Source organism: Gymnogyps californianus, chromosome 5, assembly GCF_018139145.2.
Source record: "Gymnogyps californianus isolate 813 chromosome 5, ASM1813914v2, whole genome shotgun sequence".
NCBI lineage: Eukaryota > Metazoa > Chordata > Aves > Accipitriformes > Cathartidae > Gymnogyps > Gymnogyps californianus.
In genome coordinates, this window is record NC_059475.1 from 63,236,227 (window position 1) to 63,262,576 (window position 26,350).

Genomic DNA, 26,350 nt, shown 5'->3' on the forward strand with positions numbered 1-26,350 from the left:
TCAACATCTATATGCTGAAATGTTTGGGGCTATGTAATTAGATTAAGCAACCACATTCAAAGATATCTGAACATCTTTTCTTGCATTTGTATAGCAACTTTATAAACTCAAAAAGAGTAAAGCAAGCACAGACACATGCCCTATACAAGCTGCAATACAGACAATATTTTACACACTTCATAACAACAGTAATGAAAATGATACCAATTATAAATAAAGTTATAGACAGACTCTTCTTGAGATAACAGTTATACTGAACAATGAAACATCCTTTTATAGTCATGAGTAGAATTAGTAAGATGCGTAACTACAGCAGAATATAGATCAGCATGTTTAGTCTGCTTATGTCTCAATCTGATCCACTGTTGTCTGGGGGAAGCAAAAGAAATTAATATTTTTTTAATCCATGCTGGCCCTAATTTGAAACATTTACTGCCTTGTTGTTTTTTTGGTTAGGTTTTTTTTCCCCATTAATTTAGCTGGAAACATTAGGATTCCTAAAATGCTCAAATCTGAACATGAATGCCTGATTCTCCTCTTCAAGCCAGCTTTTGCAAGGCTTAGATCCAGAACAAGGTGCACCCTGTGCCCTGTGAAGATTATTTCACATTTACTCATCTCCTTGTTGGTAAAAATTTTTCACCATTCTTGTAATAAGACCAGAGCACCATTTCTTTACTCTCCACATACAAGCATTGTGCTCCATGGAACGTCCTCTTCAGCTTGCAAATGATGGTCATGGCAGCAGGGGGAATCAGGTCAGCTGGATCTTTCTCACCATCCTGTCCCTCCTCAGGGACCCTCTGTCCTCAGTTTTTAAGATTTTTTTTTTTTTCCACCTTGTACTCCAGATTAAATTTTTTTTTTCTCTTTTTTAACACTTGATAGTTTAGCATTCTAACTGTCTGAAAATACATAAGTTTTAGTTCACGAGGATACACTTCTAATGTTTGAACTAAAAAATCTGAACAGTTTTTGACAGAAACTCTAAGAAGCCTCATTTCAGAAAAGGAGTGCTCCAGCACGTGAATAGCAAATTCTGCAAACTCATTTCAGTGCAGCTCTTAACACCTGGCATCTGCCTCTTTTGGCTGTCTGCTCCATGAAAGGAGGCTTCAAATTTGTTTTTAACAGGTGTAAATAATAGTCACAAGGAAGTAAGTTTTATAATACAGAGACGAGTCCAAAACGACTTTTACTGCATGTTCTAATTTGACTGCTTTGGTGCCTTTTGCGACTGCTGCAGTATGTCAAAAAAGCAAAGGTGGTGCCAATTCAGATCTGGCACACGTGGTTCTGAGTTTTTATGAAATCTTTTGCCGACCAGTTCTTCCTCATGTCTTCTTCAAACCTGGTTCTCTCAGTTGTTCAGAAGCTTAGAAGTCCCTATTTCACTACTGCCATGCAGAAAAGAAATGCAAGAAAAATATTAAAAGAAGTCAGAAGCCCACACTCCAGTACTGTATTTGCTAGCATGATGCGGTCCCTCCCACCTCACTATGGTGTGGTTTTGCTCTAAATACCCATCCTTCAGTTATATTCAGAGCACCCACCACAGTCAGGAACTCCGTTTAAAAGCCATACAGTTCATTTCCTTCAACCCCTACCCCACCAAAACACAACCTTAAACAACGTTTTGATCTTGTTTCAGAAACTTTTGTTTGTTTCTTTCTCCTTTGCTTTCCATTTTCAAAACAGCTAAAGATTTGCTGAAGAAAAACTTCACTTCCCAAGCCTCCCAGAAGTTATTTTTGATACCGTATGTGTTACTTTCCAGCAGTGGTTTATGGCTTGGCTTAGTGGATGCTCAAAAAATTGCACGAGTATTATTTTCCCTCAGCCTGGACTTCTCATAGCTTGGAACACCCCCACCCTGGAACACTTCTTACTGCTTCATATTTGCCTCTGTTTGGTTTGGGGTTTTTTTTATTTTTTCCTTGCCTAACTCAGAGGTAACTGTTATATATTTCCTTACCCCCCCCCCCCCAAATTCTTATTTTAGGTTAAATGCAGATAAATAATATAAATATTTACAATTCCTGCAAGTCTCTTTTGACCAAACTAATTTACGACAAATATGAGCAGCTTTGTATCCAATACGAACAGTCAAGAAATTGGAAACGTGGATGTAACTTTTAAAGACAATCCGCAGGGTTTTTTTTCCTTGGTACACTGGATTCTTTCTCTGGATATGTAAATCACATTGTACAAAGTATACGATTGTCCTGCTCCTGGCTAATTTACACTTGATGTTTCTGTGCACACTATGGCAGCCCTGGACCAAGTGGTTGTGCCTACACTGCAGAGCAGGAAAGTCTTCAAGGCTGCATGTGACGCCAGGTTTATCAGCTGTCTGCATTACTTACCTGCTAGAGCATCCTCAAGGCCAGCTCAGGGCTGAATTTCCTGGCACACCTCTGAGAGAAAAGCCTTGAGAGTGGTGTTCCACGCTTCAGTGCGCGTTATAGGATGCCCCGTGTGACATGTGGCCAGGCCCTCACAGCATATGCCAGGCCCAGAATTGTCTGTATATCTGCCCTCTGTGCCATGTCACATACTTGATGGTGGGCAAAAAAGCAATCATCTGGGACAAATGGCTTTTGTTTCATGCCAGGAGGGTGATGTGAACATGGGGAAGCACGTCTTGGGCAAACTGCTAGCTTCAAAGTACTGCTGGTTCTGGCAGCAAGTCCACGTGTCTATCATCTAATACATTTTTCGAATCTTGGAGGGGAATTCATTGGACTGATGCTGTTAGCTCAAAGTAGCTCTTATTTGACTAGCTCAAAGGTCAGGAAATGCCTTTTTTTGCTTGTAAACTAACAAAGGAGAAAAAAAGGTATTCTAACTACAGTATGCATGTGAACATTATTTTTCCCCGGGCAACATCAGTTTAACACTGCTGTTTACTAAGATGCCAGCCTGCATTTTACAGTCAAAGATCTCTGTTATTTGCAGATCATACACAGCTCCTGCGGCATGACTGAGCTTCTTTACACCACCACCCTCAAATACACCGACTATGCTGTGTGGGACCACCTCTCAGTGTGGGAAGGTGAGTTGCCCGTGAATATTAGATTACATTTTTCCAATGAGACTGCAAAAATACTGTTAATCAGTGCCAGCTGTGGTGGTGTGGCGTACATACAGAACTGTGAACACCAGAGAACTGCTGGCATTGGTAGCAGCTTTTAGCCCACAGTAAGCTAGGTTAGAGGTAAAATGTTGTGCCCTCCTCCCAGACTCTAAAATCCTCTAGCTACCCTAAAAACAGAAGTTGTTTTAGGAATGCACAGCTGCAAGAGGCTCCGCTTCACTCTTCACACAGTAAACTCTGCTCAACAGTAGAAATGTTTGAGCTTTTTAAATAGAAATATGCACGTTTCCAGTTAGCCACCAGATGGAGCTCATACCTCCCCATCACACTAATCCATGAACATCTGCAAAGTTAAAGCACTTCAGAGACGTTACAAAGGATGCAGTTTCTTCCACTTCATAAAAGTCAGAGGAAGTCTGAGATTAGCTGGATGTTTACAAATAAAAGGAGGATCTGGAGATAGATCAAAGGTAAGTCTCCAGATTTGGCATGATATCAGGTTCCTGTCCTAATAGCAGCTGCATGGGTTTGACTGTTACATTAAGTGGTTGAACTTGGCATATCTCCTCATGTATTAATAATGCTTTTTTAATGCTTAGTGCATTTATTAGAAGTCTGAAGATTCAGCCAGCTAAGGACCTGAAAAAACAGAAAAACAACACCCCCCAGCTAACAAGATCTTCCAGGCTCCATTTAAAAGAGAAGCACCTGCTGGGTTCTTCCTCACCCTGCTTTCTGCAACGTAAAGGGAATCAAGAAGCAAAGATAAGCACTGTTCCAAAATCCGAAGGATTTCAAGCTTAGTAAATAGGAGCAGTAGTGCTCAAAGCCTGTTCTCTAATGATCTAAGTAGCTTGGATGGTCCAATCATACCATATATGCTTTTTACTGACAAGTCCATAGTTCATCCAGGATCTCAGTGGCTTTGGCACAGCCCCAGTGACTGGGGAGAAAAGCAGATCTGAGATAAAAGATTGTGGTGTGTGAAATACACTGAGTTAATGTATATGTGCTTTAAGGGACATCTTTGTTTTGACTCTGTGTAACAAACCAACACAGCTTGTGAGGTCTGGAAGGCCACAGACTATTCCTACTTTCATAGTAGTGCTCTGTTTGAAGCTAGTATTTCTATTTGGGGTCTGAGCCACACTGAACTTGATCAAATAAACATTCTCCAAAGGAAACTGCCTTTGAACTATTTAACTCTTTGCCCAGCAAACTAAAGCTGAAAGAACTGTAGCAATTACTGTAAGATTTCTTGTGTCTTAATTGACTTATTTTTCAGTTTTTAAGTTACTGTTCATCAGGACCTCTGTCTTTTCTGGCAGAACTGACCACGTTAGCAACAGCCAGTAAAATCTAAGTGAAACACAACCCTGTCTGAAAGCAGACTAGGTGGGGCTAATTCTCATACTTCCAGGCATACAGACTGTGCCAGTGTCATGTTTTACAGCATATGTAAGTGTACACAAATTATATTTAATCTACCTGATAGCAGTGCAGCTCAGAGATCCGAGCTCTCTCCTGGGCTGTGGCACCTACTAAGGCAATTTCTTCATCAGTTCCAAGGGATCCTACCCTGTATTTCCTCCTTCTACAATACTACTGTATCTATCCTTTTCCTGAAGGAGGGATATTCTAGATTTCACCTCTTAAAATGTTTCCACTTTGTATAAATAATTAAATAACCAATGGCTAGAAACCAGAACCTCAGTAGTTTGGTAGCTGGGACTCTCTACCAGTAGGTACCAGTAGGAACCCCATAGGCAGGGAGGGAACAGAGGCACCATCTTCAGCATCCTGAATGAATGCTCTAACGATGACTTGTGTAAAAGGAAGGAGCATAACCGACACCAGAAGTCTGGTGTATCTATTGCCAAAACCAAAAGTAATCTATGGTATTCAGCAAACTCTATTTTTAGCCAGCGTATCTGCATTTCCACAAACTTTCATGGTCTTGGGGCTTTTGCCATGGAGAGAAGGACATTATATTATTTCTCCCATTCATTTTCTAGGGAGTCAGAAGCAGAAGTCCCTCTGGTGACCATCCCCAATGTAGTGGGATGGTTACCTAGAAAAGGAGAGAATAGGTGTTACTGAGTTGTGTAGGTTCAATTGAACATGTGAGAACTATTAAAAAAGGCAAGTTCTTAGCCCTAGTCATTGCTTTAAAACAAGAAGAAAGCACATCTTCCCATTTCAAAAAACAGAAGGCAAATAGAAGAGCCAAAAGGATGAATTTTTAAAATAGCAATCTTGTCATCAGGGGAGATAGGGGAGAAGAGATGGGGAAAGACTGATTTTTGCATCTTTCATGTTGGCAACGCTGCTGCTGCAGAGACCTTGGCAATTGCTGACACGGGTGGCACTTTGCCTGACAGACAGGTTGAGAAACCAAGGATTTGCAGACAGTCCGGATTTCCAGTGGATTTCCCACAATCCACACAGCTTCCAGGATTTGGAGGCCTTTAAGGAATGCTCTCTTCTCATTCCCTGTCAGGAGTCTTGGGATGTCTACAGAACCACAAGACATACTTATCTGAGATCATCTCTTATTTGCAACCAAAAAAAAAAAAAGAACACCCCAAAATCTCACTGATGCAAATCACAGCTGAGTTTGAGTAAAAACAATAGCAGCATCAGGACTTCGTCAGAGAGGGAAGTTCTTGAACAACTCTGAAAAGGCTAATTTTTTTTTTCTCCCATAGGAAACGCTAGATGCAGCATTGTTTTTGTGGTTGTAGCTGCAGGAAGATTTACTGTAGTTATAGTATGCCAGAAGGCACAGGAAAGGATTAAACCTTTTCGTTTTCTTGCAAGAGAATCAAAGATACTGACCACTTGTGAAATTCTAGGTTCTTGGGGTGAGGTGTGCCACGCTAGCTACGCAAAACTGACAGTCAAAATCCGGCCTTGGCCTATCTGCCGATTTCTCATCTCATAATTTTGTAATGGTCCCTTGAATACATTAATATGTAACTTTAAAAACATATTTTCAACTACTTTTATACAGGGAATGTGCACAAATTACTGAAAACAGTTTCTCTAAAAGCATGATGCACAATATTGTTTTCCTATGACTTCAATAAAAAAAACCCTACAAGACATTTGAGGGTAAAAATGACACAAAGAAAGATCCAATAGCATTTCTCTTGTAAAGTTGGCACTGGTCATTCAAGTACATGAAAAGGAACATGGGCTGTTTGTCTCAGGGCTGAATATTTATAGTCATGATGAACTGACTCCTGAGTCATGAGCTCTGTTGTCCTTTAACAAATTAAGATTTGTCTTTCTGCATGAAAAAATAAAGTAAAATCACAATTAATTCCAGAATTTTAGAAGTGACTAAAAAAATGGTAGAAGACACTTAATTTATAAAATATGTCCTGTTTTTTGGCATCTTCCCCCTTCAAAATCTCAGCCTACTGACATGTCTCAAGAATACAGTGCACAGCAATATTTTAGGAGGTTTTAGAAGTTGGAAGAAAACACAGAAAACTGGTTTATAGCCGAGAACTACAGAAATGTCAGCTTTTAAAAACATGTTCCTAATTTCTAGCCTTCAGCAGACTTTATAAAGTCAAATTAGTCATGCTTCATCTTGTAAGTCTTTAAGTCTGTGACGAGCATCAAACCAACTGAGAATTAGGGAAGTCAGAATGTTTGATTTTTAACCCTTTCGGATTAGGAAGCACTTAAAAGTCAGAAGCAGGCACACAGGGATAGCAACAAATACTGCCAGCATCTCCTTAACTTACGCAAGGAATTATCCCGAGCTTTCAATATTAGACTAAAAATGAGATGACTGTCTCCCCTTATCGCGACACCCAGAAAAGCGCATGTTGTGAGCGGCGAGGGGCACAGGGCAGCAGGAGAGCGGGGGCCCAGCTGCCGAGCATGTGGGCAGCACAGCTGCATCTGGGCCCACAGCTGGAGGGCACGAAGACCAGAGGAAGGTGGGAGCCATTCCTGGTGTTCGGCCGGACAAGGGGCCCGGCTCGTTCCTGGCCTCAGGCCAGGCCAACCACAGGAACCCAGTGGCATGGAGCGCTACATAGTCTGTTTCAAGAAAGACTAAGAAAGCTCCAGAGCATATTTGAGGGGTGAGCTGAACGCAGGAAGGTTTCCAGTTCTCAGAAAGAGGGCAGATAGCATAGATGTCTCTCATTTGCATGCAAGAGGCTGGGCTGCCTTTTTTCCTTATCAGGAAATAGGAGATGAATGTAAGAGTTCAGCTTCCACAAGGATGCTTGGGGGATACAGAGACCGAGCTAAGATTGGGATGTGCTTTGAGTTCTGGCACAGCTCGTTTAAGCAAACGAGCCTCCTCCCCGCGACTCATTTCTCCCCTTGTGCCACCCCTTCTATTGTGCTAGCACAAGATCTGACATAGAGCCGGAGAGGGAAGCACAGCGGGGAACTGGTCCAGCCAAAAAACAGCCCCACAGGGAATAAAAAAAAACCCGTTGTTTGATTCAGTTCATTGTGAAGCTACATAAATATGTGCTTTTTTGACAATGGAGAGGGTGGCACACGCGGGGTATGAGAGCTGAAACTCGGTGGGGAGGAGGAAGGGGTCACCAGGGCTCAAGGTGGCACTGCCTTCAGGAGCAAACTTAGGTCCTCACCAATAGCCGAGATACTCTTGATGGTTTAGCACTAGTGTGTTCAAATACAATAGTGTAGTCAAAGTATTCACTTTTATAACAATGTATTTTTAATATATTCTCCAGGGCAGTACATTTTCTGTCTTTAGCTTTGAACAAAAAATACGCTGAATTGTATTTTCTCCATTAACTGAAAATATTAAATAGAGAAGTCCCCTAATAAAAGCATGAATTCTGTGATATTCTAATCTATTCAAATCAAGACTTCTCCACAGACCTGTTGGCTACAAATATCGTTATACACAAATGTAAATACTCTTTGAATTAACAAGTTGCCAATAAGCATTTACAAGTATATATATTCTTTTAACATTTGAAACATCTCCTCTGAAACTGAAAAAGAAGCTTGACAGCTTTTGTGATATTTTAAAGCTCATTCCAGGCCTTCACAAATTCCCTCTTTTTAACTTTCAGTAAATGCTGAAAGCTAAGAGCTAGGCTGGCTACTTATAAATTATTTTCAGGGTCGCAGCCCACACCACTGCCAAAATGAGGAAAACAACAGAACAGAGAGAGGTCCTCCAAAAATAAGAAGAGCAAATCACTTAAAAATATAAGTCAGAGCACCCAGCAAGTCTTTTTCTTTCTGGCTACACCTTGTGCAATGTGATACGCTTACACCTCCACTCTCAAAGATCCTTAAGTGCTTTTACACTCTTAACAGTCCACGTAGCACAGGAAGGAGATGCAAAGGAACTATGTTATGATGACTGAGAAGTACAAATTTGTTAGAGGAAACAGAACTCTAAATGAAGTATTTTTGCTTCCCCTTCACTATCTTTCAAGTAACAGCAAGACTTCTAGGATATCATAACTGCAATCGGTTTTTTTTCAGGTCTGCTTTCACTCTGTCTCCACAGTAAGTAATTTTTATCATGGTAGGAGTGCTGAAACACCATCATTTCACTCTCCTGCAGCTGTTGTCCCATTCTGGGGAGGACACCCCTGTCCTCAGGACTGACCAGCCCCAGGCTGCCTCAGCACCCACCCCGCCTCCCCATTCACAGCAGCCAAATTCCTCCTGTCACTCCAGGCCTTTTCTTCAGTAGTCCCACGCTGTTCCCCTGCATGCTTTTACACATCGCCATAAACACTCTCCCCATCTACTTGCAAGCCAGGCTGTCTTGTTTATGCCTTAGTACCTTTGATTTGTTCTCCTATACTCCCCTGGATCACTTTTTGGGCTACTTCAGTCATTCTGGTTTCCTCTGCCTACGTACAAGTAGATCCACTCTTAAGCTCCCCTGCAGTGCAGTTCATGGTCTTTTTGAGCCTTAGTCTGGACATTCATACACGTGAACTCCAAGGCACTGGGTTTTGTTTCACAAGAACAGGAAAAGACATTAATTCCAGTTCAGTTGGAAAGGTTTAACAAACTTTCCTTTGAAAGGCTACTTACAACACAGCTTATAACTGAAAAGCAAAGGTATTCCAGGGTGTTTAGAAAATTAGATAGTACACATAAATACCATCATTCCCAGTTCCTCCATTTAACTTCTGTAGTTGGCAGGTCTACTTACACTAGGAAGTAACTTTTTTTGTGAAACGTTTTTGGGTCAAGTTCAGACCAATACATTGTAAACAAGGGCTCCTGACCCTGAGCAGGAGTCTCCATAAATCACCCTTAGCCCTTCACTGTATTCAGGAATGATCTCTTAGTTCGCAGAGGTCATCTCCTCTTTTTCAACAAGGTCTTTAATCTAGGCTTTGCTGTGCCACTGCAGTCCTTCCAGCATAGGGGCTGGCTGTACTTGGTACGCAATCGGCACTCCGAGTTTGTGCCATAGTGAGCTAATCACCCAGGCCGACAGCTCTCCCAGCCAAGCTGAGTCATTCTCACTCCGGTCTCACAGGCGTCTACAGGGCATTTTATCCACTCCTCCAGCCGCCCCCTCCATGCCACCTTTGGGATTTGCTTCCCACCGCACAGCTCTAATTCTGTCCCCCCAGCCTTCGCCACTCCCTCCCACTCAGGATCTCCTCTCCCACTCAGCCTTCCCGCTCCCCCAGCGCCACGAGACTCTTCTGCCAACTCCCCCAGCGCCCTCTGGTTCTCCCTCACCTCCCTTGGCTGCTTTTCCCAGTCCAGCCATAGCTGATACCGTAAGGGATAACCTGCATGTCAGAGAATTGCCGTGTGCAGTGTATTAACCCCCCCAATTCTTCCACTACAGCATTTGACTACTTCATCTCTACGATGATTATTGTAGTTAAATATTTTGTCTTTTGAAGAGTCTTATAATCACCTTAGCACTGATTCCAGTGCTAAAAAGTGTTAAAATACCCATTCTGCTTATTCTTTGAACTCTTACTCACTGAGCTTCAGTCTGGTTTGGGATGGGGAATGTAGAATAAATCCTAAGAATGGGGAAGCTCTGAATTAACTGAAATGCTGGAGTGCATTCATGTCTGTGGTCTTTTTGGCCCCAGTGTTATTCAGGACTTGGCTGGCTTCAGCATCATACAAGAAAACACAGGACTGAGCAGTTACGGCAAAACGCTAAAGGCCCGAACTGCACCCGAAGCAGTCAGTGCCCGGGGAGCCAGCTGCCGGCTCAGGACTGAGGTCTGGTGGTGGGGTCCTTCTCCATCACTGCAGAAACACACACGTCTACCAACCAAGAGAAATTCTAATGCACATTTAAAACTGAATAAATGCAAGGCAACTCATACTAATTTAAATAGTTACAGTGGAGATTCTGAACTGTATTAATTTCTCTAAATAGTCTAACATTAAAGCTTGATACCCCTCGTAACCCCCAAGAAACACCAAGGGATCAAAACTCAACTCCAACAGCGACAAGCACGTGAAAGTGCTGGACCACACCCTCAGCTCCTGGCTCTTATTCTCAACCCCACCACGGGTGTGCAAGGAGACAGAATAGAATATTTCAGTTGGAAGGGACCTACAACGATCATCTAGTCCAACTGCCTTAATTGCCGATCTAAATTGCTTTCCTCCCTCCACGGCTCAGTGGGAAATTGCATTACTGCCCTCTTTGATAAAGTGAGATCTGCTGGGAGAAAGTACTGCTAGGTTTTATTTTTTAATAGTTTTCTCCACCATTACATATTAGGATCCTTTCCTCCCCCCATTAAAAATCAGGCACTTAACAAACGTTTAGCCAGCTGGTGCCTAAGAGTCAAAGCCAGTCGCTCTCTCAAAGGCCAAACTGCTCAAACTGATGTCAGCTGGTACTTAGTAGGATTTTTAAATTCAATTAAATTAAGAGACAAGCTGCGCAGATTAGGGCTATACTAGAATCAGAAAGGAATCTTAAAAGGCATAAGATGTCTTTACATTTATTAAGTAAACTCTGCAGTCTTTTCTTGTTATATTGTTGTTGAAAAACAGAACATTCAAAAAGTATCATGAAAACAAGAAACAAAAAAACTAAGGTTCACATGAGCCACACTCCCCCTTCCCCTCCCCAAGCAATGGGACTGTCTTCACACCCATCCCACTTTCAACTTTCCAACGCAAGCGGCAAGGCACCATTTACAGCTAGGCTGAAAAACGAGGTCTTCAATGCACATAGCCATTCTGCATTCCTAGCAATCCACCACAGCCACTCTTCCCTTGTATATTAGGATAAGCAGGTTATATATACCCACGTAGGTACAGACGGTAAAAGAAAGGCCAACGTCAGTTGTACAGTTCTGCTAGGACTTCAAGTCTGGAAAATGACCACTCTGCTGGGAACTCCGCGGTTATCCCGACAGTCATTAACTCCCTTTCCCTTTGCGCACACCAGTCCAAGTCTGCAAGGTTTAACTGAGCCTACGTGCTCTCACCCCTGGGATGCACGTTCCAACAAAGCCAAGAAGCAGAGGACCAGGACAGCCAGCTCTGCCCTTACAGCAGAGTCAGAGAGCAAAGGATTATTTCTTGCCATTGGGTTTTTTTCATTTTGAAAATTAATTTGGGGATTACGAACAATTATGCTCTTGCACATTAATCGCTGTGATCTAAAATTTTCACATGAAGAAACAACACATGGAAATATTAAAGCACTCATCTTACGGACATGGATCCGAGAACTGTTTAATAGCAGTCAGTGAAGGGGTAACATTGTGCTTTTAATCTACAGTTTAAAAATAATGATTTGTATATCTACTTAGTAAAACAATAAAATTAAGAACAGAAACTGATATTAGGAAACAGTGAAAATGTAATAATTAAACACATGATGCTTTTCAAAGCTATATACTTAATGAGCCTAAATAGACACCTATGGTTAGGAGGGTCTTAAAAAAAAAATAAAAAAAAAGAGACTTATTTTCAATTTTTTTTTTTTTTTCAATTTTTGTCTACTGTATGCCTTGCTTTGGTGTTCTCTCTGCTGCCAACTTAATGCTTTAACAGTATGTTTACGCTTATGTTCTTTTCAAATGCTTGGCATTATAGTGAGATCTCATATCTTTCCTCAAATTAAATTTTGCTCCACATACTCCACATGTATACAGATGAACATCCATGTGCTGCTCCAGTTGCTCATTATTTGGGAATATCTGAAAGCAGACCTGGCATATAGTCTCTCCAGCTGATAAGTGAGATATCATATGCCGTACATGGTCATGTTTTCGGAAGTTTCCTTGATCACAAATGGAACAGACATACCTGGCCATGCCTTTGTGCATATCATTGTGGAGCCGCAACTGGCGCTCTCTTAAGAACTGCTTCCCACATGTCTGACAAACAAACTGTTTTTCCTTGGTATGAACAGTATAGTGTTCCCGCAAGTGGCAACGCTGATAAAATCCTTTCCCACAAAGATTGCAGAAATGCTTACGTCTGTGATCCCTCTCGTTCTCTTCCATCATGGAGTTCTTGAACAGATCTTGCTCCAGGCAGTTCGACATATGTTCAACCACCAGGTTTTCAGTTTCAAAACGCTGACCGCAATTAGGGCATCGGAAAGGACAGGCAGAATGCTTGTATAACTGTTTTTTTTGAAGGCTGTTCATTTGGAAGTGACTATCCCTGAAGTCCTCTAGCATCTCTGCAAACATCATGTCCCTTATTTCCGACTGCTCCTCAGGGTTTTCTTCTAAGTCCATTTTCTCCTCAGAATTTCTGATACCGTTCATGGTCAGATCCTGAGGTTCTCCACAGGTCTGCGCATGATCCTGTAACTGCTTGCCTTTGACCAGTATTTGACCACACTTGCCACAAGCACATATATTTTCTATGTGTTTGGATAAATAATGAGAGGACAAATCTTCCTCGGTGATTGTTAGCCCACAAAGTTCACAGGGAGCGTTCTCCACGTCTTCCTGCACTGAAGGAGCCTTCCTGTTAAGGTGCCGCGGACTTTTCAAACACTTTCTTTCATCCTCATCCATGGATAAACGGGGTTTTAAAGTCTTTCGAGCATTTCTCTTCTCTCTGATCTCTTCCTCGACATAGTATCTGTAAAGCGGCTCTTCCTGTTCATCATCTAGGTCGTCATTGTCGGAAGACTCATTGCAGTCTTTATCTGTCACCTTAATAATATTAAAATCCTTCAGCTCATCTGCAGGATTGTCCTCTGGTTCCATCTTGATGATAATCCTCTTCCTCTCAGAGGCTCTACTTCCTTCTTCACCTGATGTCTCGGAGGCAACCGTGCTGCTTTTTCTGCTCGTGATGTTTGACACAGGAGATGAAGAATCGTCCGCAGCTTGGCTCGAGTCCCCCTTGTATTTTTCTGTTTGTGTGGAGATTATTTTAGAAGTAGAGTCCTTTTCATTAAAGTCTATTTTTTCAGCACCGTAGTACCTGGCACTTTGGTAGGAATGCCTGTTAGTGCATGTTAACACGTGCTCATCCAGTAGCTTTTCACAGCTAAAACTAAACCCGCAGCTGTCGCAGGTGAAGCTTCTTCCAAAACGGCGTGAGTGGGACACACGCTCTTTTGTGTGAGAGAATTTGGACGTGGTGCTTTTTTTGCAGACATCAAACAGTTGTTCGGGGAAGCTGCTTAGCTGCAAAGCTTCTTCATCAGGCTCTTTGTTATGGGATGTATTTACTGTTGAACTTGGCGGCTCCATGCCCCACCTGTTTGCTTCGCTGCCATTTCTAGCAAGCGTGTCTTCATACATTCTCACGCCAAATATCATTTTACTATTCTGGGTGCTAGAAGCAGAAGATGAACATTTTAAACTAGATGAGTCTGTATCCTGTATATCTTCTAGACATTCAGGTACGTTATATAGCTGTAAATAGTTCATGGCCACTTTAAATTGCTCAAAATTGGCAGGGGCTGTCATAATTTTTCCTAAATACATGAACTGTAAAATAAGATCAAAGCATTCAGCGCTAATCTTCATGTTGCTTAGATTCAGCTGGGCTGTAGTGTGTTGATGGTTCATAAAAAACATCCTAAAATAGGAGCTGCACGCAGCAAGGACTGCTTTATGTGCTTGAAAATAAATATCATCGATTGCGATACAGCAGTCGCACAGAAAGCCCCACTCTCTTTGGTTGTTTAGCTGCTGAAGGACATAGTTGCTGTGGCTGGTTCTTGCCATCTTGTACTTCAATTATAGCCCTGCATAAAGAAGAAGACATCTGTTAAATCACGAGCACAAAAAGCAAAACCTACTTAAACATCGGGAGGAACTGCCATCTTTTTCCTCTCTAGATCTTCCTATTCTCACACTGTTCGTGGTACAGCTTCCTGTCTGGAGATCTTCGCTGGTAACTACTTACGAATATTGATGCCAGTGAAAACATCCATAATTCCATGTTCTCACCACTAGACTTACAAGACTAGTAAACTAATAAACATAACCACCACACATGTCAATCAGAGCAGTGCTGCTAGAATATAAATTAGCAAATACATCTCAAAGTCCTACAGCCAAGATTTTCAGATAGGAATTCTGGATGCAGAACTTCAAAAACTTCACAGGGTAGGCTTCTGTAAGATGGCCCCAGGACAACACCTATACAAGGTGAGCTGACTGTAAGAAACCACTCTTCAGTCTCAACTTGCCTTTTTCACCTGTCAGTCCAATGGACATATGATGCAACACATACTGGAAACCAGGCCAGGCTCAAACTGGTATTTCCCTCCCCATTAAAGGAAACTCGTAAGATACAGCCTGTGTGGATGCTCCACTGATGTATCTACGCACTTTTTGCTCTTCAGGGCAGCTCAGGGACAGTCTCAACCTTATCTGCGAGGCGTCCTGCAAACCAGGAACTGCAAACTCAAATGCGTTCGCAGAAGCACAGGGCAGCCCAGCTGTGATGGCACGTCCCATGTACAAGCCTGCTGCAGATGGTGACCAGGCTAGCTGCGTGACAGCCGCACGGACTGCAGAGAGGCAGGAAGTGGTGCACGCCGTGCCTCCAACTGCTCTCAAAACCACTCGTTCAGAGTGCTGTAACATAACCAAACATGTAGATGGGAGACCGGACAAAGAAAAACTCAGCAATGGAGAACTGTGAAGGACAGCAAGCCAGAGGTGGAGCCACAGTGAAATGAAGCCTTGACAAAGACTAGAGGGAAAGGTCTGCTGTAAGTGAAAGGACTAATTTGTCCTCGAGAGAAGAGAGGAAGAAAACATACTAGTTTATGTTAACAAAAACATCCAGAAGAAATGTATTGTACACAGGAGGTGTGCATTTGATTTACAGAAGATAAACTTAACCAAGTACGGCCAGATCCAACAGCTAGTCAGTACTCGCTCTGGAAAACCTTTACTGATATATGTAATCTGCACTCACTGCACAGGGAGGGGGGTAAGAAACCAACAGAAGGTATAAAGACCACCCTCACTGAAATGAAAAACCTAAAGCAATAACGAGCATTCTTAACATTTTGAAAGGTTATTGCAAACAACGCAAATAACTATAAGAGATTTGTACAAATAAAGTACAGGCTAGCAAACAACATATTAAATGGCATTTTATGACTCAATGAAATGCATGGATTGATTTGCAACCATTCTTTCAACTGTCCGAAATTTAAACAAAATACATACAAAAATGCTCCCTATTTCTTCTTATTCCCCTGACAGCTTACATCTCCTAGAGGCTGGGAAACGGGTGGAGAAATTAAATTCCACAATTAGTGTTGAATTTGCAAGTCGTAGGCGTTGCCTGGCTTGTTAAGTAGCAAACCTAACGTTAAGTCACCGTTCTTCATTCCATGAAGGACTACCATGGAAGAAACGCGTTCAAGCTCTCAAGACGAGAACATGCTCACCCCGCCCAGCAATATTCCCTACTGCCAATTCATACAGCAGTACTTACGGATCACCACCAGCACATGACCTTGTCTGGCAACAGGAACCTTGAGATTTGGGTTGAACTACACTGATGATGAGCATCTGAATGGCAGCTGCTCCTCTTCTCTCAACCCAGTCCTCCACACCCAAAACTCAAGGCGAGCACCCTGCCATAATAATTCTCTGACCAGTTTGGCCCAGTGATGTCCACTGCAGAACTACAACTCATTGCATGAAATCAATTTAACAGCTTTCTTACTAATTTGCAAAAGGGTGGCTTTGAAAGTAGGAGATCTCTGAAACAACTTCATGTCTTTTGTGCAGAAAATTGATTATTGTCTAAGTCACTGGATAACTTCAGATGTTTCTGTGAAAAACAGCAAAGCTCTCAACATCAAGTAATAATAAAAGGGCACTTCATATTCTTCCAAGTGCTAACGTGTTTTGGATTTGAGGTAATTAGATGCTTAAATGTAATTCACTATACTGTATCAAGTATTAAGAACAGCAGCTGCATAATGACAAATAATTTACTTCAACTTCCATGCTGTAAGAGTGAAAACCAACGGGAAAGTGAGAAAATGCAGTCTAAGGCACCACTGGCCTCTTGGTGTGAACTGCCATCAAAACAAGAAAAGGCTCAGGACAGCTGGTTTTAATCTCCTCATCCTCATAAAGTGGCAAGTTTTAAATGTTTTATTTAATTATTTTTTCCTACACTAAAAGTACTCCATCGTGTCTTCTAATAGCAAAACAGCAGTAGAAGCAGCAAGCCTGTACCAAAAAGAAGGTGACAAACTATCTGCACACACCTGCAGACCGGAGCATTTCCAAACGGTGGGAATGATCTGGCAGCCACTGGAGTGACAGCACACAAACTCCTCAGTTTCCTTCTTCTTTGAAAAAGGTGAAAGATATTTCTCCTTTTGACAGGTGAACTCTTGCAGAGCTTTCAGCATGTGAGTCCCGATAGGCAACAAGGACCCAGTAGCAATGCCTACCTCCTACCACCACTCTGGAAAAAAACAGCCCAAGCATGAGGTCACTTGACCAGGATGGCAAGGTGCTCAGATACATACCCAGCCTCTATCGTGGTAGTACTACACGTAGGTTTTAAAATAGAGAGTGTTTGAAGTTATTTATGTTAATGAAAGTACTGGCATCCTTCCTCTGGATGCTGTATTAACCTGCTGCATGTAACTATATATTTACAGCTGCCAACACTTCCCACTATGAGAGCCTGCGTTGGGCTATTTAAAACTTTGACACATTTCAATCAGCAAAGGCAAAACTTTCCTTCTGAATTGTCTGCTTTGGACTGATTTTTTTTTTCCCCCCTCCACAGAAAATTTCAGTCAAAACAGTTCCAAAAATGAGGCTAAGAAAAAGCTTTCATATATGTAGATTATTACTTTTTCTTTTAAAAATAAAAAAAGTTTCTCTTCCAAAATCTTTGAAGAGAGACTTTGTATGGGAGAAAGTGCTGTGTCTTGGATATGTTGTCATGATACGAAAATCTGCCTGAATTTGGCCAAGCTGTAAGCTTGAGGGGGAGAAGAAGATAAAAATTACCAGTTTGTTCACACTTAAGATTTTTGTTAGTTACTAAAATCTCAGATTACAGCCTTGCTGAGAACATTTCATCCTCTTGCAGCTCCTTTGTGCATGGGGGCCTGCCTGAGCTATCCCGCCCGCGGTGAAAGCCCCCTTTCGCACAGAGCTCTGCCGTGGTTTTAAACTACAAAAGGGTAGATTCAGACTAGATATAAGGAAGAAATTTTTTATGATGAGGGTGGTGAGACACTGGAAGACGTTGCCCAGAGAGGTGGTAGGTGCCCCATCCCTGGAAACATTCAAGGTCAGGTTGGATGGGGCTCTGAGCAACCTGATCTAGTTGAAGGTGTCCCTGCTCATTGCAGGGGGGTTGGACTAGATGACCTTTAAAGGTCCTTTCCAACCCAAACCATTCTATGATTCTATGTGCCACCTCCACAAAGTCACAAACCGGTAGCAGAGCTTGCTGGAGATTGCTCCGCACCATGACTCACCGCTGGGTTTTAGCATCCCTCCTGGTAGCTGGATGGAGAAGATGCCCGGTTCTGGCTGACAAGAGCCAGACCCAGGAGGGGACGTAGTGAAAACACAAGGAGATTGGGAAATGTAAGAAGGATGTGAGGAAAAACCTCTGAAAATCAGGAGAGCAGGGAAGAGGCAGGCTGGGAGTGGAGTGCTGAGCCGAGAGGAGGGGACTGGGATTAGGAAGCAGCAGTGGGAATTAAAAAATGGGTGCATTGAGGGTCTAAATGGTGGAGGGAAGGTGCTTGGGCAAGGGGCTGGGAAGACCGAAGTTTCAGGGGCTAGGACAGAAGGGGTAAAAAAATATAGACATGCTTTTGCTGGCGCACGGGTGAAAAACAATTATAGCATTCACTCCTTCAGAGCTGGAATTGAACCCCGAATTCCCGATTCTGCCATCCCTTTGCCATCAGCAAATATCACGGGCTTGCTGACAAACTCCTCCCCATCAAGAGCAAGCTCTCAGAAAATGATCATTTACCATTATTTTGTTACTTCAATTGCTAAAATGGCAGAGACCTGCATTTATCACCCATGTGGGTGGTTCAGTGCTGCAAAGTATTTTTGAAGTTTGCTTTGGAAAAAAAGCAGGCATTAGAATAAAAACAGGTCTTTTTTACAGAAAACCCAAGGTTTCAAAGTTAAGCGTATACACAAGAAATGCTATCGTTACGCTAAATTCCAATGCCAGATTAATTCATCTGCTGTTCATGTATATATCATAGTACAGTCTTCCAGCCCTCCTCTTACCAAAGGTTCCCTTCCTGACTCGGCGCATCCTCTGGATCTGTCCAGGGATGGATCTGAGCAGCGACAACACAAGATCCCTGCTCATTCGGCACAGCATTTGGAGGATGTGAAGTGAATGAGACCAGGGGACGAAAAGGAGACTCTCACAGCAACGAACACTGCCTTGGAGAACAACATCCCATCCCCATCAGTGCCAGGACAAGTCATTTCAACCTTTTTTAATTTTTTTTTTTTTTTAGTAAGTCTAGCTTGCATTTTTTGGATGTCCAGTTTCTTCACACAGGGAAACACAATCAGCAGCCACTGAGGCCAATGGGAGATATCTTCTGTATGTATTAATCACCAAGTATCTTGGGAAATTAAAACTCCATGCATGCAAGTTTGCCAATCCAAAATTTTTAAGTATTTCTGATCCTCTCTCTTTTCTATTTCAAAAAAGAGAAGAAATGCCAGTCACTTGCCTGACTAGCACACTGCCTTTGCAAAGCACCCAAATACTGTAGTCACAAATGTCACAGGAAAGTCGACGATGAACCCAAGTAACTCCATCTTCAGCAATGATCGATTTGTGCAGTAACCACAGCAACGGGCCACGCCGTAAGCAATACTGAACGATGCAGAGGTGTTCTGAAAAAATACGCTGGAAAAGCATCTGATATGAAAATGAAAAGTGCAGATATTTGAGTCAGGTATTTTCACTCTGATTTTCAAACTCAAAGTCTCCATATGCATTTTATTTTCCTAGTAAATGTTTATTTTTACACTGCCACGCTTTGATTCAAGCTGTTTGTCTGCCACCAGATTTTTTTCTTTTAAGTCACCACTCAGATACTACTACTATTCAGATGTTACCATGAACAAGGTAAGTTGCACTATTACACTGACCAAATATGTTGTTTATAAGTCTGCTAACAAGAAAGAACAGGTATTTACTATAGCTCCATGCTTTTTGTCATTTCTTCACATTCAAAATTTTCTAAGATGTTTTAAAACTAAAGAAGTAAAAAAGTCCTCAAGCAAAGAACTGGTAAAGTTCTTTTGCTAACTTCTCTGTCTTTAAAAAAGACGTACCACAAGGTTCAGAATTTAGGAGCCTTTCGGCTCCTAAAATTAGTAGGTGGTTTTCAAAACCCAGCATTTCCACTGCTGAGCAGGCAAAAACGGAGCATTTACATGCTTAGTTACTGGCTGCTTTTCTTTGGCAACCAAGAGCAGGCTGGACAAAAGTATAATAAATGAGTGGAGAATTTGGTGCTAATAGAAAATGAGACTGGAAAACCTCAAGAAAACAACGCCCAGTTATCCAAAGAAACAAGCGCGTGGGCAGGAGAAAGCAAATTCCCCATCGCAGTCTGACACCATATCCCACCCTGGCGCGGGTTCCCAAGAACTCTCCTCCCTAAAGAGTTATTTTGCCTCTGTGGGTCAGATCCACCAAAGAGCCTGGATTCCTAAATGGCAGCATCTAGATGCTCAGGAGAAAATTCTACACGACACATCTAAATTCTGTGCATGATGCCCAAGAAGCTTAGGTGTTCAGCTAGTGCATTGACCACAGAGCTGTCGAGAGGCTACAACTTCTATCTAGACATACTCAACAGGAAGCCACCAAGATTGCTCTGGTACTGTACAGTCCAAGAAGGTGCCTCAGTTTACACAAACGTTGCAAAAACAGCAAAGAACTTGGGGCCAGGTGACCACCATCCACCTCCACAGCGGGTATGGATAAGACTCAGTTTGCATTGCAAGCATAGCCTTGATCATGAATTAAAACAATTATGGGAATTCCATGTACTGCCAGGGAAAATCTAATTAAGCTCCATTATTCGGGCTACGTAGGACTAAAGGTATAATTTATCCTCCTCCCATAGCCCTTCCAATCGGCTGCCTTCAGGCGTGCTAGTTGTGAAGCCATTTCCAATGATGTAGATACTCATCTTCAGACACATCCTGATGGCTGAATCAACTCCTTTTAAACAGACTTGTGGCCAACGTATAGAAACAAGTTTCAGCTGACACTTGGGCTAGATCTGAACCAGGGAAAGGTAAGATGCTCCAAAGCCCCCAACCACGAGCTGTCGGAGCCACTTGATCCCTCCTCAGCAGGCAGTTCTCCGCTGATTCAGCATCCATGTCCGCAAGTGAGAAACAGCCATCAAAATTTAGCAATTTATGATTCTCAGCTGCTAACTGAGAATTAGTTAAGATGTATTACGTCTTCTTAGGTAAGAACACACCTCGAAAGACAAGGAATAAGGTGTCAGAAAAGCATGAGTGAATAAATTAAGAAAAAGGAGTTTGCACTAAAGCCCCATCTCAACTTCAAACAACTTTAGATCAGATCTATGGACTAAAAGTACTAGAGAGAGATTATGCAGTCTTTTAAAGTCACTTGCTAGCCACAAAGGATTACTCTAGGAAGTCACAGTTATCTTTTATCTGACACCTTTACAGTTGTAAAAAGTTGTCAAGCAACATGGTAATGATATGTTTAAAAGAAACAATTAGTGGGGAAAAAAATTATGACACTCCATTTATGCCTTGTAGCAGAAAGAGGAGCCTTTTTATCTAGGCTCTCTGAGTTACCCTAACTTTCAACTTCAAGAGGCACCTTGGTGGTTTAGCCATCTCTTGAGACCCTCAAATGAAGATACGCGTGCCTTCCAGGAAAGCATCCCTGGCTAAATACGAGTCGTTCTTTGGCATAACAACTTGCTGGATGCACATGAATGAAGCACGGTAACTTGTGACACACAGGTCAGACTACAGATTTTGTTGACTCTGGTCTTAAATGCTTCACATTTTACTTGCAGCACATAAAAAAAAATAAAGCTGCTAAAGTCTCCATTCAATTAAAGAGGTTTAATATGGGAAAAAAGGCAACAGCCAGCTAATTCTAGAGAGTTTTGCAATGCCACAACATGCACAAAGAAAAAACTACCAGACAAATTGGAGGATATAAATGGTCTTCATGCAAATTATGTCAGCTGTTGTGCCCACACGCTGTGTCTGCAGCAGAACTCTTTGGGTGACGGTGTTTACCGTGCCCAAGCAGAGGCAGGGCAGGATAACCCAACCGCTGGGGAACCACTGGTCAAACTGAAAAATGCACAAGGGGTTTCTCACGCTATGTGCGTGTGAGGTCCGGAAGGACTCTAGTGAGAGGTCCAGCTGTAACAACTAAGAGAAAGGACACTGGGATTTTTATCAGGAAACTTTCATTATCTCAATTCTGAGCAGCTATTTTCTTTCCATCCAGCAGGTAACTAACTACTAAGGCTTTGTCCATTCCGGACTTTCAGGGGTCTCCACTGTCAGCAACAATGGAAATCTGTGAAAGAAGCAATTAACCTCACACATTCAAGTAAGAAAGCATCTAAAAACCCAAATCACTGGTTGGTATGACCACTCTCAACATAATTGCTGGAAGCTCCTGTGCCAGTGACAACACTGGTTGAGTCTGATGAAGAAAAGACTTGTGCAAGTAGAGCTGAAGCATCTGTTCAGCCTGTGATCTTATTCCACACAAAACTTTCCGGCTACCAGGAAGAAGGGGCTTCTATTACTTCTCCGAGCTTCCCACACAGCACCAACCCATGTCTTCATTACCTACATCCTCCTGCAGCCACCCTTCATCCATGCAACCCCCCCCCCCCCCCCGGTGCCTGCTGGTTCCCTGCGACCTCAAACAGCAGCAGAGTGCAACTAATACGACTTGTTACTCCTCAGGTTTTCTGGCCAGTCATCCAAAAATCTCTCCACAATCTTGTCAACTCGCTATGCTGCTGCCTAGGAAAATCTCTGCCAGCGCTGCAACCGTTCGCGTTTGGCCAGTTTTCCCCACGGCCATATGGTCTCAATGCCTCTCCCCCGCTCGCCATGAAAGCTTAAGTTGTAATTCAGTAAAAATGAGAAGCCCGCATCCCCCCCTGCTCACGGCTGCTGTGTGGGTTTTTCCAAGAGCTGTAATGAGGAATGTTAAACAAACACCTTTAATTAAAGGAATGTTTGTTTAATGTAATTAAATGCCTAAGGAACACCACACTTGCAGCCCCGGATAGTTTTGCAGTATGTGCTGTACCTTGCGATACTCTAGTGCAAGGGAAATAATGCAAGCAAATGACATAATCTGGCAGTAAATATCCAAATATTAAACAGCATCCAACCCATGCTATCCGTTTACCAATGCCTACGTGTCAAGAGGAACCGGCACTCGTCTATCAGCCGACAAACAGGCCAAACTTGAGAATGTGAATTACAAAAAAATCCTGAAAAACATAAAGGAATAAAACCCCAGCCCCAAAGCCACAGCGTTTTCAGCCCCCTTTCCTCTACTCTTTTTACTACCTTTCTATCCAAGAAGAAAAGAGTAGTCCTTTGAGGAACGAGACTTTCGACACCGCTCCCAGAGCAACACAGGGCTTGTTTTTATGTGACAAAACTATTCCCCTTCCTTTCCAGCCGCCTCCAAGGCGATCCTGTGCGCTGCCAGCCCCGAGTGAAACCCAAGTCTCCTGCCTGGCAGGGTGGAGCATTCCCTCCAGGCTGCAGCTCCGCTCAGTTTTTCGCTGAACTACTGCAACTCACTCGAAGTTTTGGGTTGGGTTTTGGGGTTTGTTTTTTTTTTTTTTTTTTTTTTTTAAGAAAAAAAGAAAGAGAAGTCGGCGCTGGGATCCGCTGGCCTGCTGGCGGGGGGGGGGGGGGACGGGGCTAGGCGGCGATAACGGCACTCGAGACGTTTAACGTGACTTCAAGCCCCAGAGTAAATAGGGCAGCGCGATGCCCTTCCTCGCCTCACGCCTCTGCACCTCCCTAGGCCGCTTCTCGTTTTTCAGCGCCGGCGCCCCGCCGAGCGGCGCAGCATCCCCCCCCGCCCGCTTCCGCAGGGCCCCGCCGCCGGGCGCCGCGCCCGCCTCCCCTACCCGCCCCGCAGGTGGAGCGCGCCCGCCGCGGCCCCCGCGCAGCGCCCCGGGAAGAACCGCGCCGGACCCGCCGCCGTCGCGGCGCCGCCGCCGCCGCTCGGCCCCCGCGTAGCCCGGGCGGCGCCGCGCCAGGGCCGCCGGGCGCAAGGTCACCGCGGCGGCCGCTCGCCAGGGACCGGCCGCGGCTGGAAAGCCCCTACCTGGCAGCGCCGCTCCCCCCCCCCCCCGCCCCGCGCCACTATGGCGGGCCACGCCGCGCCGGGCCATGCCGCGGCCGGCGCCGCTCGGCACTTCCCACCTCCCGCCGCCGGCGGAGCTGCGGCCGCCGCGCCGCCTCCCGCCTCCCCCCCTCCCCAGCGCCCGAAGGGGCGCGCGGCCCCGCTTACCCGCGGCGCGGGGCGAGGCGGCGGCCGCCGAGGGAGAGCTGCCCGCGCCGCTCCCGCCGCCGCCGCTGCTGCTGCTGCTGCCGCTGCTGCTGCTGCTGCCGCCGCGGCTGCAACAAAGGACTTCCGCCCCGCCGCGCCTGCTGCTGCCGCAGCGCCGGCTCCGCCGCGACCGCACGGAGCCGGACCCCTCCCCTCGGCGGCCGGCGGCTCCCGGCCCCGCCGCTGCCAGCGCTGCTGCGCCGCCGCCAATGCCGGGGCCCGGCGGGCGGCTCCCTGCCGCGCTCCCCTCTCCTCCCATGCCGCCGGGGAGGCGGCGGGGCCGCCGCGGCCCGGCCCGGGCAGGCGCTGGCGGCGCCCCCTCCCCATCTGCCGCAAGCCCGGCCCCTCCGCTCCCCACTCCCCCCCCCCCCCCCCGGCGAAGCCCCCCGGCGCGCAGAGGGGGACCTGGGAGCGGGGCATCGTCCCCCGCTGGGCGCCCACCGGGGACCCTCGCTGCCGGGCTGTCCCGTCCCGCTCCGCTCCCGGACCCCGCGGAGCCGGAGAGGCGGATGGAAATCCGCCCCTTCCCCGCGCACCAGGTCTCGCCCCGCAGAACGGGGTGTCCTCTCCTTTTCCCTCAAACCAGCCGTGACTGGCGGCAACGGGGAAGTCTCGGTTCCCCATGTGGATGTCCAGCGCTTGAGTTTTGTACCCGCAGCCTTACGGCCTCCTGCGTGCGACAGTTTAATTGCAACTTGCAAGAAAAACAACTGCAAGTTGCATGAGAAAGTATTTCCTTTTTGCTGCAATTTCACATGTTAATATCACCGCCTTCTCTCTTGGAGTTTTACAATGATGCGGGGAGCACAGGGGCTGGCAGCCACTGCCATGCTTTATCACAGATCCCGAGGACAGCACTTTTTTTTTTTTTTTCCCATCCTTCTAGGAGCTTTCCCAGGCCCTCTTCCCACCGCTCTCTGGACCTCTCCTGTCTAACAACATCCAGCTCCTCTTGAACTGGCCCGTGTGAGCAAATGGGATTTCCTGAAGCTGCAGGCGGCCCCTCTGCTACCTGCCACAGGGCTGTGAGAAAACATAAGCCAGGTCAGGCTTTCCTCCGGGTCTTGCCACTTGACTTTTCCACCCCCAAAGTGACATTTGTCATTCAGCGCAAGCATCGGAAGTGTTTAATCTGCACAGCTCCTTCATTTGGACACAGTTTCTAGGGATACCATCATTTTTATGTTTGCCACAACTATCCAAGATCCCTCTTAGCTCCAGACAAGCTGAAGGGGAAGATCTAATCGTAGCAAAGTTAAAAGATTCGATTACAAATTTGAAAATGACAAAAGTAACAAAAAAAGCAACAAAATAAAATGCCACAATGTTAAAATGTACCAGCATCGATCCCTGCTTCAATTACCCCCAAGGTTTTCCTGAAGCATCCCTCCACTGTGAAAGCAAACAGGACAAACCCAATTAACAGAATCCTAGTTTCCAAATGGGACATCACCCCTTCCTCCTGGGTCTGTCTGGGGATTTTCTAACCACTACGGAATAAAAGTGGAGCTTTCAAAATGCGTCTCAGAAAAATCCCCTTGTTTACCCCCTCACTATGCTGCAGCCTTGGCACAGGGGCGTGATGCCTGTAGCAGTGCCAAGGGAAAAAAACTCCGTGGCTGTAAAGCATCAGCCCCCGCAAAAGGTGGGGGGACCCCTGCAGCACAACTTCTTCGTAGGTTTTCCTGTTTCATAGGAAGTTAAATAAATGGCCTCCATAAGCTGACACGGTTGCGGTTTTCAAATCACACTGAAAAGTTGTTTTTCTCATGCTTCAAGGGTCTTTTCCTCTCCAGCTCCTTACACATCTCAGGGCAGCACAAGCAAAGAGCGCCCATGCGGGGCTTGTGCAGCCTCTCGCTCCGTCCCAGCCCTCCCACGTGCGTCACGCCGGGAGCTTCTGCCGCCTCCGGTAAGATGGGGCACAAGGCAGTCCCCCTTTTTCACAGTCACCATTCTCTCGGTGCCCGCCCACCACACTTGCCTTTCTAATTTTTTTTTTTTTAATTATTATTTTCTGGCCACAGAGGAGGAGCAAGCAGAAGCACTGATGAAGATAGCTGTGATTATGTCCTGCTCTCTTTTTTGACCCATCGGCGTAGGCTGTATCACTTTATATCTGCTGAGGAGTATGATATCATCGCCTGTGTTTTATAGGGAAACACCAAATTTCATTTCTTATCATCGCTTCCA

The 26,350-nt window shown here is 44.7% G+C and overlaps 1 protein-coding gene across 3 annotated transcripts; it reads right to left on the reverse strand.

Annotated features, from left to right (window-relative positions):
• Nucleotides 1-143: 143 nt before the first annotated feature.
• ZBTB1 (zinc finger and BTB domain containing 1) lies at nt 144-24,227 on the reverse strand. Of its 3 annotated transcripts, none has more exons than XM_050897595.1 (3): nt 24,119-24,227; nt 12,558-14,297; nt 144-1,397 (listed from the first exon to the last, which is right to left on the reverse strand). In XM_050897595.1, exons 2-3 carry the CDS (start codon nt 14,275-14,277, stop codon nt 1,387-1,389), a joined length of 1,731 nt encoding a protein of 576 aa, XP_050753552.1. In that variant the 5' UTR covers nt 14,278-14,297; nt 24,119-24,227; the 3' UTR covers nt 144-1,386. The 3 variants fall into 3 exon arrangements, with proteins under 3 accessions (XP_050753552.1, XP_050753550.1, XP_050753549.1); XM_050897593.1 differs by having other exon boundaries at nt 12,386-14,297; XM_050897592.1 differs by lacking the exon at nt 144-1,397 and having other exon boundaries at nt 11,794-14,297.
• Between the last annotated feature and the right edge of the window lie 2,123 nt (nt 24,228-26,350).

Excerpts from the sequence above, each read along its gene's own strand:
- ZBTB1 (XM_050897592.1), bottom strand. The coding sequence starts at position 14,277 with ATGGCAAGAACCAGCCACAGCAACTATGTCCTTCAGCAGCTAAACAAC.